This window comes from Hippopotamus amphibius, chromosome 16 (assembly GCF_030028045.1).
Source record: "Hippopotamus amphibius kiboko isolate mHipAmp2 chromosome 16, mHipAmp2.hap2, whole genome shotgun sequence".
NCBI lineage: Eukaryota > Metazoa > Chordata > Mammalia > Artiodactyla > Hippopotamidae > Hippopotamus > Hippopotamus amphibius.
Window position 1 is genome coordinate 45079822 of NC_080201.1, and position 14767 is coordinate 45094588.

At 45.8% G+C, this 14767-nt stretch overlaps 1 protein-coding gene across 2 annotated transcripts in view; it reads right to left on the reverse strand.

Moving 5' to 3' along the window:
• RHPN2 (rhophilin Rho GTPase binding protein 2) overlaps positions 1-14767 on the reverse strand; it is a 59595-nt gene that overhangs the window by 24420 nt on the left and 20408 nt on the right. For both annotated transcript variants that reach the window (XM_057713004.1, XM_057713005.1), the window contains 2 exons: positions 9010-9138; positions 5673-5748 (listed from right to left, as the gene is read on the reverse strand). In XM_057713004.1, coding sequence (XP_057568987.1) covers positions 5673-5748; positions 9010-9138 — 205 coding nt within the window. The remainder of the gene's footprint in view (positions 1-5672; positions 5749-9009; positions 9139-14767) is intronic.

Here is a 14767-nt window from a genome sequence, read left to right on the forward strand (position 1 = left end):
TAATATCCCTAGGTATAACATTAATTTAATTAATTAAGCAGATAACTATTGAACGTTACTGAAAGGTGTAAGCTATTTCATTCTTTCACTTATTTATGAAATCACTTTTTTTAAACAAGATAGACATGATCCCTGCCCCCATAAAACTTGCTGTTTGTTGATATCAACATTAGAAATATTACGTTCAAGGAAGAAAATGTACAATTTTGTAAAGATGCAATTTTGTCCAAATTAAGCTACGAACCTAATGAAATTTCAGTCAAAATCCAGAAGTGCTATTTTGGAGAAACCTAACAAAACATGGAAGCTAAAAACATGGAAAGACCTCCCTGGTGGCACAGTAGATAAAGACTCTGTGCTCCCAATGCAGGGGGCCCAGGTTTGATCCCTGGTCAGGGAACTAGGTCCCACATGTATGCCACAACTAAGAGTTCGCATGCTGCAACTAAGGAGACTGCCTGCCACAACTAAGACCCAGTGCAATTAAATAAATAAATAAAATTTTTTAAAAAAGAAAAAAAAAACATGGAAGAAAAGCCAAGAACATTTGGGAAAGTAATAAAGAAGGATTGCTCTACTTGGTGTTAAAACACATAGGGATTAAACAGAAATGGACAGGGAGGGAGGGAATACGGGGATATGTGTATAAAAACAGATGATTGAACTTGGTGTACCCCCCAAAAAATAATAAATAAATAAATTTTTTAAAAAAGTGAAAAAAAAAAAAAAGAAAGAAATGGACAGACGATGAAACCAGGCATGGAGCAGAAACAGACAGAAGCATATTCGAGAATCAGTTATATAACATAAGCCAGCATTCCAAACAAGAGGAAGCATCACCAGGTCCAGGCAGGACGGAGGGGCACACAGGTGCACCTGATGTGAATTATAGTGATGCGGGCAGGGAAACCACAGGATTGTGCAGGGCCTCCAGAACCATTAGGACCACAGAGCTGACGGGTCGGCGAGAGAAGGGGCTACGGGAACCTGGAGGGGTGGCTGCCGGAGGTGAGCATCCAACAGCCACGAGGACCTTCCCTGTTGCGGGGGAATGTAAAAGGTAGCCAGCTGAGGAGTTAAAAGCCCTGACTTCCCTCTCCCCCGTCCTCTCATCGCCTGCTGGTGCTCCTCCCCCGCTGGTGCTCCTCCCCCTCGGCCACACCCAATAGAAAGCCACAGAGCAGGCTGCTGCCTCCCGGACACAGAGCGGGGGGGGGGGGGGGGGGGGGGGGGGGGGGACGGGACTGACGGGGAGGGAGGGGCACACAATGAAATGGACAGCATCCAGCACCACAGATGGATTCTTTATGCATAGTTCAGGGGAAACTGGCTACCCATATTTTGGTGAAAATAAAAAGAGCCCTACACCTCATTTTTTTACCCCCAAACAAATCCCTGATTGATTACAGATTTAATGTTAAAAAATTTTAAACACGGCACTGGAAGAAACTATAGCAAAATATTTATGTCTTCTTGGTGTGGAGAATGCCTTCCTGCACATGTTATCAAGGAGGAATTCTTAAGGGAAGAACTGTTAAGCTTAACATAAAATCTGTTTGGCACACACACAAAAAGATATATTATACTTTTTAAACTGGTACTGCTTGTAAAGCAAGTTAAAGGAGACAACCTACTGGGTGAAATATTTGTAATGTGTATAACCAAGGATTACTCTCCTTCATATGTAAAAGAACTCTTAAGAGCAACTCTATGGTAAAGCAGCCAAAGGACAGAAACAGGTATTTCCTAAAGGACGTATGTAAGGGGCAAATAAAAAAACATTAGAATGTATTCAACTCTAGTACTGATCAAAGAAATGCAAACTGTAATAATATCATTTTTGCCAGACCTCACAAAATCAAAATGATAAATGATACCCAGTGTCAGCAGTCATACAGAGTAGGAATGTAAGTAAGGCAGGACCACTTCTGGTGGGTAATTAGGTAACACGTATTCTTTTTTTCTCCCCCCATCCGTGTGGCACGCGGTTCCCTGACCAGGGATAGAACCGGTGACCCCTGCAGTGGAAACGCAGTCTTAACCACTGGACCATCGGGGAAGTCCCTAACATATATTTTTGACCTACCAAATCCTCATCTAGAAATTTATCCAAAGGGAATATTCAGCGAAGTGTGCAAAGATGCTCAGAGGATAGCTGCTGACAATAGCATTTGAAAGCTGCCTTACGAATGAAATGAGTAGCTACCTTATTTAGCACCTACTACCAGAAGTCACCATGCTAAGCCTGAACAGATGACAGTAGTCTCACAGCCTCCTAAGGCAGGCCCCGGATCAGAGGACAAGACCGGGTGCTCAAAGATTAAGTACTGAGCAAGTTACATAGCTCAGTGGGGAGGTGGGGGGTGGGGGAGGGCTGTGTGTGGCTGTGATATTTTCTCAATGTTTTTCAATACTGTTCTCAACGGGAAAAATAAATTAATATAGACCTATTTAAAAGTAAAAAAAAAAACCAAAAAACTTGAATTCTCTGGAAAGGGAATTTATTTTGACCGTGTTTTTTCATGAAGCAGTTTTAAAGCCTGTTTATTTAAAATAGAATAAAATCAGACCATGAAGCTTCACTGACCATTAAACACCACATGGATACACAGATCTGAAAAACAACTGGAACTGCCCTAATTCATTCGGCCAAACTGCTTCTGCGGCACCTGCCTGTGTTACTCTCAAGCACAAATGTGGAAGGAAAAACACAACATCCCCCAACATTCTCATTTGTGTATGACTGACATCTGTAGAGACCATTTTAGGCTAAAATGACATGGTTGGAAGCCTCAGCTGAATAGCACTTGGCCATACCCACAACATGTGATTGTTTTTCTCCCCGCTGGCTTTCATGTGAATTCAGCACATGACATGTTTGGGTCCTTACAGATGCCCATGAAATTCCCAAGTTTCTCCAAAAGTCTCCCTTTTAAATGCCTGCGCTCTTTTTTTATTTTCATTTTTATTTTTTGGTGACCTTTACAATTCCAAACTCAGACACTTTGTGGTTCTAGGTATGTCTTTTTTTTTCATTGAAATATAGTTGACTACAATTCTATGTTAGTTTCAGGTGTGTTACATATGATTTGACACTGGCATATATTATGAAATGACCACCATGGCAGGTCTAGTAACCATCTGTCGCCACAGTTATTCCAGTATTATTAACCATATTCCTTAGGCTGTATATTGCAATTCCCTGGCTTATTTATTATACAATTGCAGGTTTGTATCTCTTAATCCCCTTTACCTATTTTGCACCACCTCCTCCCCATCAAATGCCTGCACTCTTGCAGCTCTGGCACCAAGCAACAAACTAAATCTTAAAAGAAACTATTCTAGAGACTTCCCTGGTGGCACAGTGGTTAAGAATCTGCCTGCCAATGCAGGGGACGCAGGTTCCATCCCTGGTCCAGGAAGATCCCACATATCAAGGAGCAACTGTGCCCCTGCATGGCACTCTAGAGCCCTCGAGCCACAACTACTGAGCCCATGCACCACAACTACTGAAGTCCATTCGCCTAGAGCCCGTGCTCTGCAACAAGAGAAGCCACTGCAATGAGAAGCCCATGCACCACAACAAAGAGTAGGCCCCACTCTCTGCAACTAGAGAAAGCCCACACACAGCAACGAAGACCCAACACAGCCAATAAATAAATTAATTAAAAAGAAGAAATGAATGAAGAAAATGTGGTATATAAAATATCTATATATATAATAAAATGGAATCTATTAAAAAAAAGAAACTATTCTATAAAAGCAACTAAAACATTTCCACAGACATAAGTATTTTCTGGAGTCTCACAGACCTGTGGCAAGTGTCACATCTAAAAGTTCAGGTGCCTCGTGAAAAGCTGGCATATAGCTGTGGATTGTTTTCTATCCAGAAAATAAAATCTTTGGCAATCCTGGGTCCAGTAAGACTACCAAAGTCCCTTCTCAAACTCCAAGATAAACCTCAAATTCACAGGGCCTGGAACCTGGATTTAAACAAGCAGCAGTCCACACGGCCCTGAGAGAAAGGGCTTATGTCAAGGGACTCAGTCAGTCTGTGCTTGAGACTGGAGGTCAAGTGCAGAAAGCTTTTGAAGCATTAACCAATTGCTTTTTAAAAGGACAAATTGTGGGGACTTCCCTGGTGCCACAGTGATTAAGACTCTGAACTACCCATGCAAGGGGGCCCAGGTTTGATCCCTGGTCAGGGAACTAGATCCCACATGCATGCCACAACTAAAAGTTCACATGCCACAACTAAGGAACCCATGTGCCACAACTAAGAAGCCCGCCTACTGCAACTAAGACCTAGCACAACCAAATACATAAAATAAAATAAAGGACAAATTGTGTATACCCAAAATGCCATATGATCATTTTTTCCTTTTCTAAATTAAAAGCAGTCCAAGATGAATCAACTAACAGGATGACTGAAAAAAGAAACAAAATTCTCTGAAGCATTTTTCACGATGCTGAGGTTCATTTCTATATACCACGCCTATGCTGGAAAGCTCAGAGACAGGCACTACCCTCCACCTCATGGCCACTTTCTCCTCCTAAATGGAAGTTTGAGGTCATTCAGTAAAACTTAGAGTGATGGATGTGGGGTGAGGAGGAAGAGGAAAGCATTCCAGGCACAAGGAGGCCTCTCCTGGCCCCAAGCCATCTCTGGGTGACTCCATCAAAGCACATCTTGCACTTCCCACCTGGATCCCGCACTGAACCACAGACTCCAAAGTCAGGACCTGTGACATCAACAGCACCCTGCACAGTGACAGACACAGGTGGGCCTAACAAGCATTGCTGCTTGCCAGAGATGCACACAGCCAAGGGAAGGCCGGGTACCGTTCACTTTAAAGAGGTGAATTGTGCAGCACGTGAATTGTATCTCAATAAAGTTGTTATTGGAAAAAAAAGATGGAAGGAAATAAGGAAGGGAGGGAGAAAGAGGGGTAGGGAGAAGTAGGGGTGGGGGGGAGAGGAGAGAAGGCAGACACTCAGGAATTAGGGGGCGAGGGACCCATAAACTCAAAAATTCAAGTATTTAAGGGAAGTGAACCAACATCTTTGATTTACTTTGTTTCGGTGTTTGCTTTTTGACCGAGCTGCGGGGCTTGTGGGACTTAGTTCCCCGACCAGGGATTGAACCCGGGCCCAACAGTGAAAGCACCAAGTCCTAACCACTGGACCCCCAGGAATTCTATGATTTCAAAATGTATCAAAAAATAAGATGGACTGACATACAGATTCAGGGATGCATACATGGACAAATATGTGACTCCAGTAAAATGTTCACAGGAGAACATAAGTAGTGAGTGAGCATATAGGGATTCACTGTAAAATTCCTTCAATTTTTCTATTTTCACAACAAAACACTGAGGGATAAAACCTTTGGCTATTCTTCCAAAAACGCGGCCTAAATTGATCACCTACCCTCTTTGACTTGGCCTCCCGGGGTGGATTGGCCCTGGTTTCCAACTCCTTCCCCAAGAGCCTCAGTGACCAGATGAAAGGGAGCACGTGAAAGGACGGCACAGGCTCTGAGGGGGCTCAGGGCCACCCTGCAGAAGTCAACTGACCCTCGGCCTATGGAGCCTAAGGCCACTGGCAAGGATACGCAATTTCTACATTCCCCTTTTAAACAGTGAGTCCAGTGCCCAGTCTTTGAGATTTACCTTGAGAACGACCGAAAAGTCAACATCCTTGGTTTCCTTCAGACCAAGTGGAATCAGGGGAATCGTAAATGCCTCCCTAGAAGGAACACAGCAAGGTATGTGAACACATGCATCCCGGCCACGTGGACCCCACAGCCTTCCCCCAGCAACCCAGCTCGGGTCCCCGCCCCCTCTTCTCCCGCCAAGCTAGCACACATCAGTGATTTTCCATAAAGACCACTCGGGCCACATCCCTGCCCGTTCCAAAACTAGTCCCGGTCCCCGGCGACTTGTAAACAACTCAGTCTAACACATGAGGCACCTACCAGCTCCACGCTGATTTATCCCTCCAATCGCTACCCTTCTTCAAGCAACTGTGCTGAGACCCTATTGTGCGCCAGGGTCTGTGCCTGGCATGCTCGCTGTTCTGCCACCTGGAGCATCTCCATGATCTCCACCCAACCCCCACCCCCACGCTCCTCTTCTCACTGCAGGGGGTGCCACCTCTCCTGCAGCCCTCCAACCCTGTGCTCTCGGGGGGCGTATCCCTCTAGGTGTCCCATCCCCAGCACGGGCAAGGCCTTGAGGGCTGGGGCTCCATCGACACCTAAGTGCTCCTGGCTCCCAGCCCTGGATCAGACCCTGGCTGGCTGTTTCCCTTCCACCTCCCCACCTCACGCTGACCACTTGGTTACCCCACAGGTCACCCTGGGAGTGGTCTTAGGGACAGGGCCAACAGGAAGTGCATCGCACTCAGCTGTGTTTTGCAAATAGGAATTCTGCTGCCCGACCTGTAACAGGAGACCTCCTGGGGCCACTCAGCCCAGCCTGGGGAGGAGGCCAGGAATGCAAGCAGGGTGAGCAGACAATGGGCTGTAAGCTGAAGCTGCCTCTGTGGGGAACAGAAAACCACCGGGCGGGCTGCGCTGAAAGCAGGCAAGCCCCAGCAGGGTGTATAGCTTCCCCAAAGCCCACAGGGAGAGCTGGATCCTGCGAGAAGGAGCCGAGAATGGGCCGTGCCACTCTCCTCTGGCCCCAGTGCACTCCTGGCCTCACCCCAACGGGGCTGGCTCTTCCTGTGACTGTCCCAGAGCAGCCAGCATCCCGAGGCCTCCTGGCCAGGGTGCCCCACCCTCCACCTTGCGCTAATATAACTTTGTCCGTAACCTCCAGCCTCCCTGTGTTTTCTCACCTGCACAATGAGATTCTTTCTTCCCTGACTACCTCACAGAAGTGTTTAAAGATCAACTGTGCCAAGAAAAAAACAATCTGCTTTGAAAACAGGAAGAGGGGAGGATGGAAATACAGGGTGTCAGCATTACACAGCTGCTCGTCCTTCTCCCCTCTTCCCCATGCACAGGGGACCGACCGCCGCTGTAGAGCGGCACCGTGGTCACACGGGGGCCTTAACGCCATGTCTCTGGGGACACCCTGGTGGGGGACAGCCCTGTGCCTCAGTGCAGCGAGGGGGAAATATGAAACATCCTACGCTGGTCACCAAATTTGGCCCTCCCTTGCCTCCTTGAGGAGCTTTGACTTTCTGGGCAAAACACTGGAATTTAACACCAAAGCGTAGGCAGGGGAAGCCACTCGTTGACTGTTCTGATTAGGTGTCAGAACCGTACTGGCAGCCCGCAGGGAAGCAAGCCAGGACACACGGGCTGGCCCCTGGACGGTCACCAAAGGAGCAGAGGCTTCACACGTGGCTCAGAAAAACACCTTGGGGACAGTGCAGAGGACTGGGGACGATCAGAAAAAGCACATTCCAAAGGTGACTCAAGGTTCCCCAACATTTTCCTTCCGTAAATCCAGGGAACTATTCTCTGACCAAGTTTCCCCTGGGGCTCCCTTACCTTTTGAGAAGTCCCACTTCCCCCACACAGAAAAGTATGTAAACCGTTCCTTTTTTTTATGTTTTTTCTTAAAGATTTATTTTATTATTTATTTACTTATTTAATTTTTGGCTGGCCTGGGTCTTTATTGCTGTGTGTGGGCTTTCTCTAGTTGTGGCGCGTGGGGGCTACTGTTCGTTGTGGTGTGTGGGCTTCTCATTGCAGTGGCTTCTCTTGTTGCAGAGCATGGGATCTAGGTGCACCGGCTTCAGTAGTTGTGGCTCGAGGGCTTTGTACCACAGGCTCAGTAGTTGTGGCGCATGGGCTTAGTTGCTCCACGGCATGTGGGACATTCTCGGACCAGGGATCGAACCCATGTCCCCTGCGTTGGCAGGCGGATTCTTAACCACTGTACCACCAGGGAAGCCCTGTAAACCATTCTTTAGCGGTTCTCAAAGTTATTTCTTCTTAAAGATGGACTTTTCTTTCCGAGGTAGCTCATTTTGGGCTGGGAGACTTTCTGAGCTTTTCGGAGGCCACACCTCAGCATGTGGCCTCCCACAAACACTCCCTAAGGAATGCTCCTGAATTAGAACATTTGTTTCTCAAATATTTAATAGGAGACATTTCCAGAGTGTCTCAGTTACACTGTCTCCTCAGGGAATTCACAAAGTTCTCATAACCTTTGATATTAAAGGCAGTTGATATGTTTTTGTACTCTTATCAACAGAATGGCCCAGGGTCAGACCGTTTGGATGGTGCTGAGGCTGACAGGGAAGAAGGCAGGGCTTCCTGGGCTCCCCCTGGCAGGTCGGCTCTCAGAGCTAACCACAGCCGCCCTTCCAGGGCATCTTTACAGCAGAGCCACTACTCAGGCCACATGAGAGACGCACTCTCCCCACATGGGCCCAGCCACACAGCTCTCCTGTAAAACTATGTCCCAAGTGGCCCCAGGACAAATAAATGCCTTTTTGTCCAACTGGCCAGGTATTTCCAACAAATCCTATGGGTTGATCCCTTTAACTCCTGCACCTTGCTCAACCCCAAACCGGATCAAAGTGGGGTCTGCTACCCTCAGGCCTATCTGTGCGCCATCCCTGATGTAGGCATGTTCTGAGGCCAGAAAGTATCCGAAAGAAGTGTTGCCCGGGCTTCCTAGGTGGCGCAGTGGTTAAGAATCCACCTGCCAATGCAGGGGACACGGGTTCAATCCCTGCTCCAGGAAGATCCCACATGCCACAGAGCAACTAAGCCTGTGCGCCACAACTACTGAACCTGCGCTTTAGAGCCCGTGAGCCACAACTATTGAGCCCATGTGCTGCAACTACTGAAGCCCACGCACCTAGAGTCTGTGCTACACAACAAGAGAAGCCATGGCAATGAGGAGTCCACGCACCACAACAAAGAGCAGCCCCCACTCATCGCAACTAAAGAAAGCCCGCGCACAGCAAAAAAGACCCAACACAGCCAATAAAATAAATAAATAAATTTATTAAAAAAAAGAAAGAAGTGCTGCCCCCACTTACTCTGTGCTCTGATAGACTCCCACCGAGATGTTGAGCCCCTCCAGCTCTTCCTTGAGCATTTGCAGGTCAGAGTTCAAGAAGCTCAGTTCCAGGCGCACCTGCTCCCGTACCTTTTGGTTTGTGGCTGCTCTGTTAAAAGAGAAGGGGGGAGAGAAACATCTTCAGCCAAGCATCCCAGCTGCCAGGTGAGCAGATACCCCACCCACCCCATCCCTGTAGGGAAGCTCTGAGGGTCTGCCTGCAGATGGAGGTGCCAGATGTGATCAGATAAGGTGTCTCAGGGATGCTGCGCACCTGCCCTGTTTTGAGCCACACCTGCCAATAAATGGGCCAGGGATACAGCCAATGACACTGAGCTTGCCTAATGTGCATGCTAAGACCTCTCTGTAAGAATCTGCCTTGAGGAGAGAAAAAGGAGTTGCTCCCAGTCACCCGTAAGAGACCATAAATTATCCCCTTAAAAGGAAATGGATGAGAAAATAGAAGAGGAGGTAACACTCCCCAGCTCAATCCTAGGAGGCCAGTATCACCCTGATCCAAAAGCAGAGGAAGACACCAAAAGAAAACAAAACAACCAATCAATATCCTTCATGAATATACATGCAAAAATCCTCCACAAAATATTAGCAACCTGAACCTAGCAACATATACAAAGCATTATACATCCTAACCAGGTGGGATTTATCCCAGGAATGTAAGGTTGGCTTAATATCTGAAAATCAATTAATGTAACATACTATATCAACAGAATAAGGGACAAACAAAAAAACTGTCATCTCAATAGATGCAAGGTGAATTGGGAGATTGGGATAGCCATATATACATTACTAATAAGAAAAAATACCAAATGGTACACCTAAATATAAGCAATTTATTGTCTGTTAATTGTTTCTCAATAAAAATTCTTAAAAAAAAAATAGATGCAGGAAAAAAAGCACGTGATAAAGTCCAACAGAGATTTATGATAAAAGTCCATAACAAGCTAGGAATAAAACATAACTTACAAAACCTAATAAAGGGCATCTACAAAAACCCACAGCTAATATCATACTTAATGGTGAAAGAGCGATTCTTTCTCTCTTAAGATCAGGAACAAGGCAAAGATGTCCACTTATGCTATGTCTAATCAACACCATACTGGAGGTTCAAGCCAGCAGCAATAAAATAAAGAAAGAAATGAAAGGCACCTGGACTGAAAGGAAAATGTAAACCTGTTTTTATTCACAGCTGACATAGCCTTGCATGTATAAAATCCCCAGGCATCCCCAAAACAAATATTGGAAGTAATAAATTTAGCTAGTCACAGGATACAATTCAAAATACAAAAATCAATTTCATTTCTATATACTAGCAATGAGCAATCTTGGAATGAAATTAAGAAAATTTCACTCAAAATAGTATCAGAAAGAATAAAATACTTAGGAATAAAATTGAGAAAAGAAGCACAACACTTGTACCCTGAAAACTTCAAAACACTGCTGTGATATTAAATGGAGAGATATTCCATGTTTACGGATTGGAAGACTCACTGCTGTCAAGACATCAATTCTCTTCAATTGATCTATCAATTCAAAGCAATTCCAATCAAAACACTAGTAAGCTTTTTAGGGACTTCCCTGATGGTCCAGCGATTAAGACTCTGCGCTCCCAATGCAGGGGGCCCAAGTTCAATCCCTGGTCAGGGAACTAGATCCCGCACGCATGCTGCAACTAAGAGTCTGCATGCCGCAACAAAGATCCCGCATGTGGCAATGAAGACCCTGTGTGCTGCAGCTAAGACCCACTGCAGCCAAATAATAAATAAATAAATATTTTAAAAAACCACACACACACCCTAGTAAGCTTTTTAGTAGAATTTGGCAAATTGATACTAAAATTTATATGGAAATGCAAAGGGCCTAGAAGAGCAAAACAATTTTAAAAAAGAACAAAGTTGGAGGACTTAGGCTATCTGATTTTAAAACTTACTATAAAGCCTCAGTAATCAAGACAATGTGGTTGTTGGCATAAGGATAGGCAATGGAACAGAACAGAATCCAGAAACAAGTCCTTACATTTATGGTCAATTGATTTTGACAAAGGTGACAAGACAATTCTAGGCGGAAAAGACAGTCTTTCAGACAAATGATGCTGAAGCCATTGGACATCCCTAGGCATGTCAGTGTCCCCAAGACCAACCCCAGTTCAGTGATTTACTAAGAGGACGTGCAGAACTCGGGATATAGTTGTACCCTTTGCTCTGATTTACTATAGCAAAAGACCACAAAGAAAAACCACCTAAGGGAAAGGTGCATGAGGTGAGGTTCGGAGGAAACCAGGCACAGGCTGTTTCTGTGTTCTTCAGATAAATACTCAGAAGTGGAGCAGGCAGGTCATATAGTGGCCGTATCAACTTACAGACCCACCAATGGTGTACCAGTGTTGGGATTGTTTTCTTAATTTATCTTTCTGATAGTTCATTATTAGTGTATAGAAATGCAATTGATTTCTGTATATTTGATTTTGTATCCTGCCACTTTACTAAAGTCATAAAATGGGCAAAAGATTTGAATAGACATTTTACTAAAGAAGGTCCATGAATGGCTAATAAGCACATGAAAAGATGCTCAATGTCTTTAGTCAATAGGGAAATTCATGTTAAAACCATAGTAAGGGGACTTCCTAGGTGGCACAGTGGTTAAGAATCCGCCTGCCAATGCAGGGGACATGGGTTCGATCCCTGCCCCAGGAAGATACCACATGCCATGGAGCAACTAAGCCCATGAACAACTACTGAGCCTGCGCTCTAGAGCTGGTGAGCCACAATTATTGAGCCCGTGTGCTGCAACTACTGAAGCCCGTGTGCCTAGAGCCCGTGCTCCACAACAAGAGAAGCCACCACAATGAGGAGCCTGTGCACCATAATGAAGAGTAGCCCCCACTTGCTACAATTAGAGAAAGCCTGTGTGCAGCAAAGAAGACCCAACACAGCCAATAAATAAATAAATTTATTAAAAAAACAACTTTAAAAAAAAACCATAGTGAGATACCAATACACAACAACTAGATTGGCTATAATAAAAAAGACAAACAATAACAAGTGTTCGTGAGGATGTATAGAGAAACTAGAACCCTCTCCTGAATGTAAACGACACAGCCACCTGGGAAAACAGCTGGGTAGTTTCAAAAAAATGTTAAAAACATAAACTTAGCATACAACCAAGTAACTGCACTCCTAGGAATCTACATGAGAGACATGAAAACGTGTCCAAACCAAGACACAAACGTGAATGTTTATAGGAGCATTATTCCTAATGGCCTGAAAAGCAGAAACAAATCCAGATATCTAACCAGCAAATGGATATGCAAAATGTGCTAGACCCACAGAACAGAGTAGCGTTAAGCCGAATGGAGGAACGAACTTTACCCAGGTTCTCAAAGCTGGGGTCTTGCCACTGACTCGAAGACCTCACAGGTGCTAGTGCATTTTACAGATTGGGTATCACTGCAAAAATAACTGTGGCAATAACAACCAAGGTCTGAGCCAGGTCTTGCTGAGCACATTTCCCTGAACCATCCTGGCAAGTCTTGAGTCATGGCTCAGGCCAGTTACTAGAACTGTCCTCATTTCATGGATGAGGACACCTGAGGGTCACCAGCCAAGAGCTCCAGCCAGCCAGAGACAGTACCTCACCACCTCCCCTCCTCAGACGATGAAAACCCATCTACCTGCCATTGGCCTGCTCTGCTCACCACCTGTGCACCTTTCCTCCAGAAAGCAAAGCGCTAAACCACTTCCCCTGTGGTTGGCCCTCCCCGCTGGGGCTCTCCCCGCCTTGCACGTATCTGGGTCCATGGCGTATATATACTCCCTTCTCTCTCTCTCCCTCTCTCCCCCTCCCTTTCCTCAGCTCATTCTCCACGACCAACCAACAAGCTTACGCCCCCTCAAAAAGAGCAGTCATGACCTGGCTGCAGAAAGGATGGCACTTGCCCTCTCACTGTCCAGTAAGTTTCCACCTGTTTAGACTCCCCAGCCAAGCAATGAGACATTGGAAGCTCAGTTGGTGAATATCACTGGTTTGGGAATTTTTTTGGAGAAGGACATGATCACCAGTAAGATATTCACTTTATATTACAGCACAGTACACACATACACATACACCTCCTGCCCCCAAAAACAAAAGTCTCACAAAACCATACTCTGCCATGCATGTGATGCTCTACAATATATTCTATTCAACTCTAGTTTCTTTTTTTTTAATTTTGTTTGTTTGTTTACTTATTTATTTATTGGCTGCACTGGATCTTCATTGCTGTGCACGGGCTTTCTCTAGTTGCAGCGAGCGGGGCTACTCTTCGTTGTGGTGCTCAGGCTTCTCATTGCAGTGGCTTGTCTTGTTGTGGAGCGTGGGCTCTAGGCGCGCAGGCTTCAGTAGCTGTGGCACAAGGGCTCAATGGTTGTGGCTCATGGGCTCTAGAGCACAGGCTCAGTAGTTGTGGTTCATGGGCTTAGTTACTCCATGGCATGTGGGATCTTCCTGGACTAGGGATCGAATCCATGTTCCCTGCATTGGCAGGCAGATTCTTAACTACTGTGCAACCGGGGAAGCCCCATAACTTCTTTCTTAAAAACAATAATGTTTGAAACTCTCCAATTCTGATTCTCTGACACCACCTGCACACCCAATAATTTAATTCAATTCTGACACCAACTCCCAGAGTTAGGAGAGACCCCACAGGTTAAGGGCTCAGCACCACAAGCCTGCCCCCACTCCAGGGGCCAGTTGCAAGCTGGTGGGGGCGTGTGCGGTTGGCAGGGAGAAGGGGGACCTGAACTTCTGACCAACCAGCTACAAATCAGAGGTTCCCACAACCCCCTTCTTCAGCTTTAATAATTCACTAGAATGACCCACAAAACTCAGGAGAACACTTTACTGACATTTACTGGGGTTTATTTTAAATAAAGGATACTGCTCGGGAACAGGCAGATGGAAGAGATTCACAGGCCAAGGAGCCACCGTGCCCTCTCCTGGCAGGCCTCCCTCCCTGCCCCTCGACGTGTTCGCCAACCTGGAAGTTCCCCAACATGTTGGGGTTTAATGAACATTTCATTACTTCATTGCATGGGCCTAACTGATTAAGTCATTGGCTACTGGTCTCCAGCCCCTCTCTCCTTCCCAGAAGTCCAGGGATAAGGCTGAAAGTTCCAACACTCTAAACAGGTTTTGGTCATTCTGGCAAATAATGCCCGCCTCTCCCGAAGACTCCCTACCCCCAACAGGTGTCATCTCATTAGCATAAAAAAACACTCAGGGTTTTAGGAGCTCTGTGCCAGGAACCAGGCACAAAGACCAAATATTTATTTTTTATTATACCACGGCAACCCACTGAATTGATTTCATTACACACCATGGGTCACAACCTGCCCCTTGTAAAACCTGAGCTCCAGAGACGTTACTGAGAACATGACTGATTCACTAGCTGATAATATCGACGAGGGTGCAAGGGAGGAAATTCTCCCAGCCCTCGGTATAACAGCTGCTTCTTAGGAAATGGTCTGCTTCCAGCTAATGGGTATGAAAGGTGTTCCAGGTCACATTCCCTTCTTACTGCCTGCCAGAAAATCCGGAGACAAACACAGCCCACGTCTAACAGAAGACATAAGACCTTGTAGCGTGCACTAGCCTTACTTCCAGCTAAACCTCTTTTAGTCTCCTTCCTCCTGCCCCCATATCCTCACTCATTCTTGTTTTGTTTGGTTTGTTTTTAAAAAATA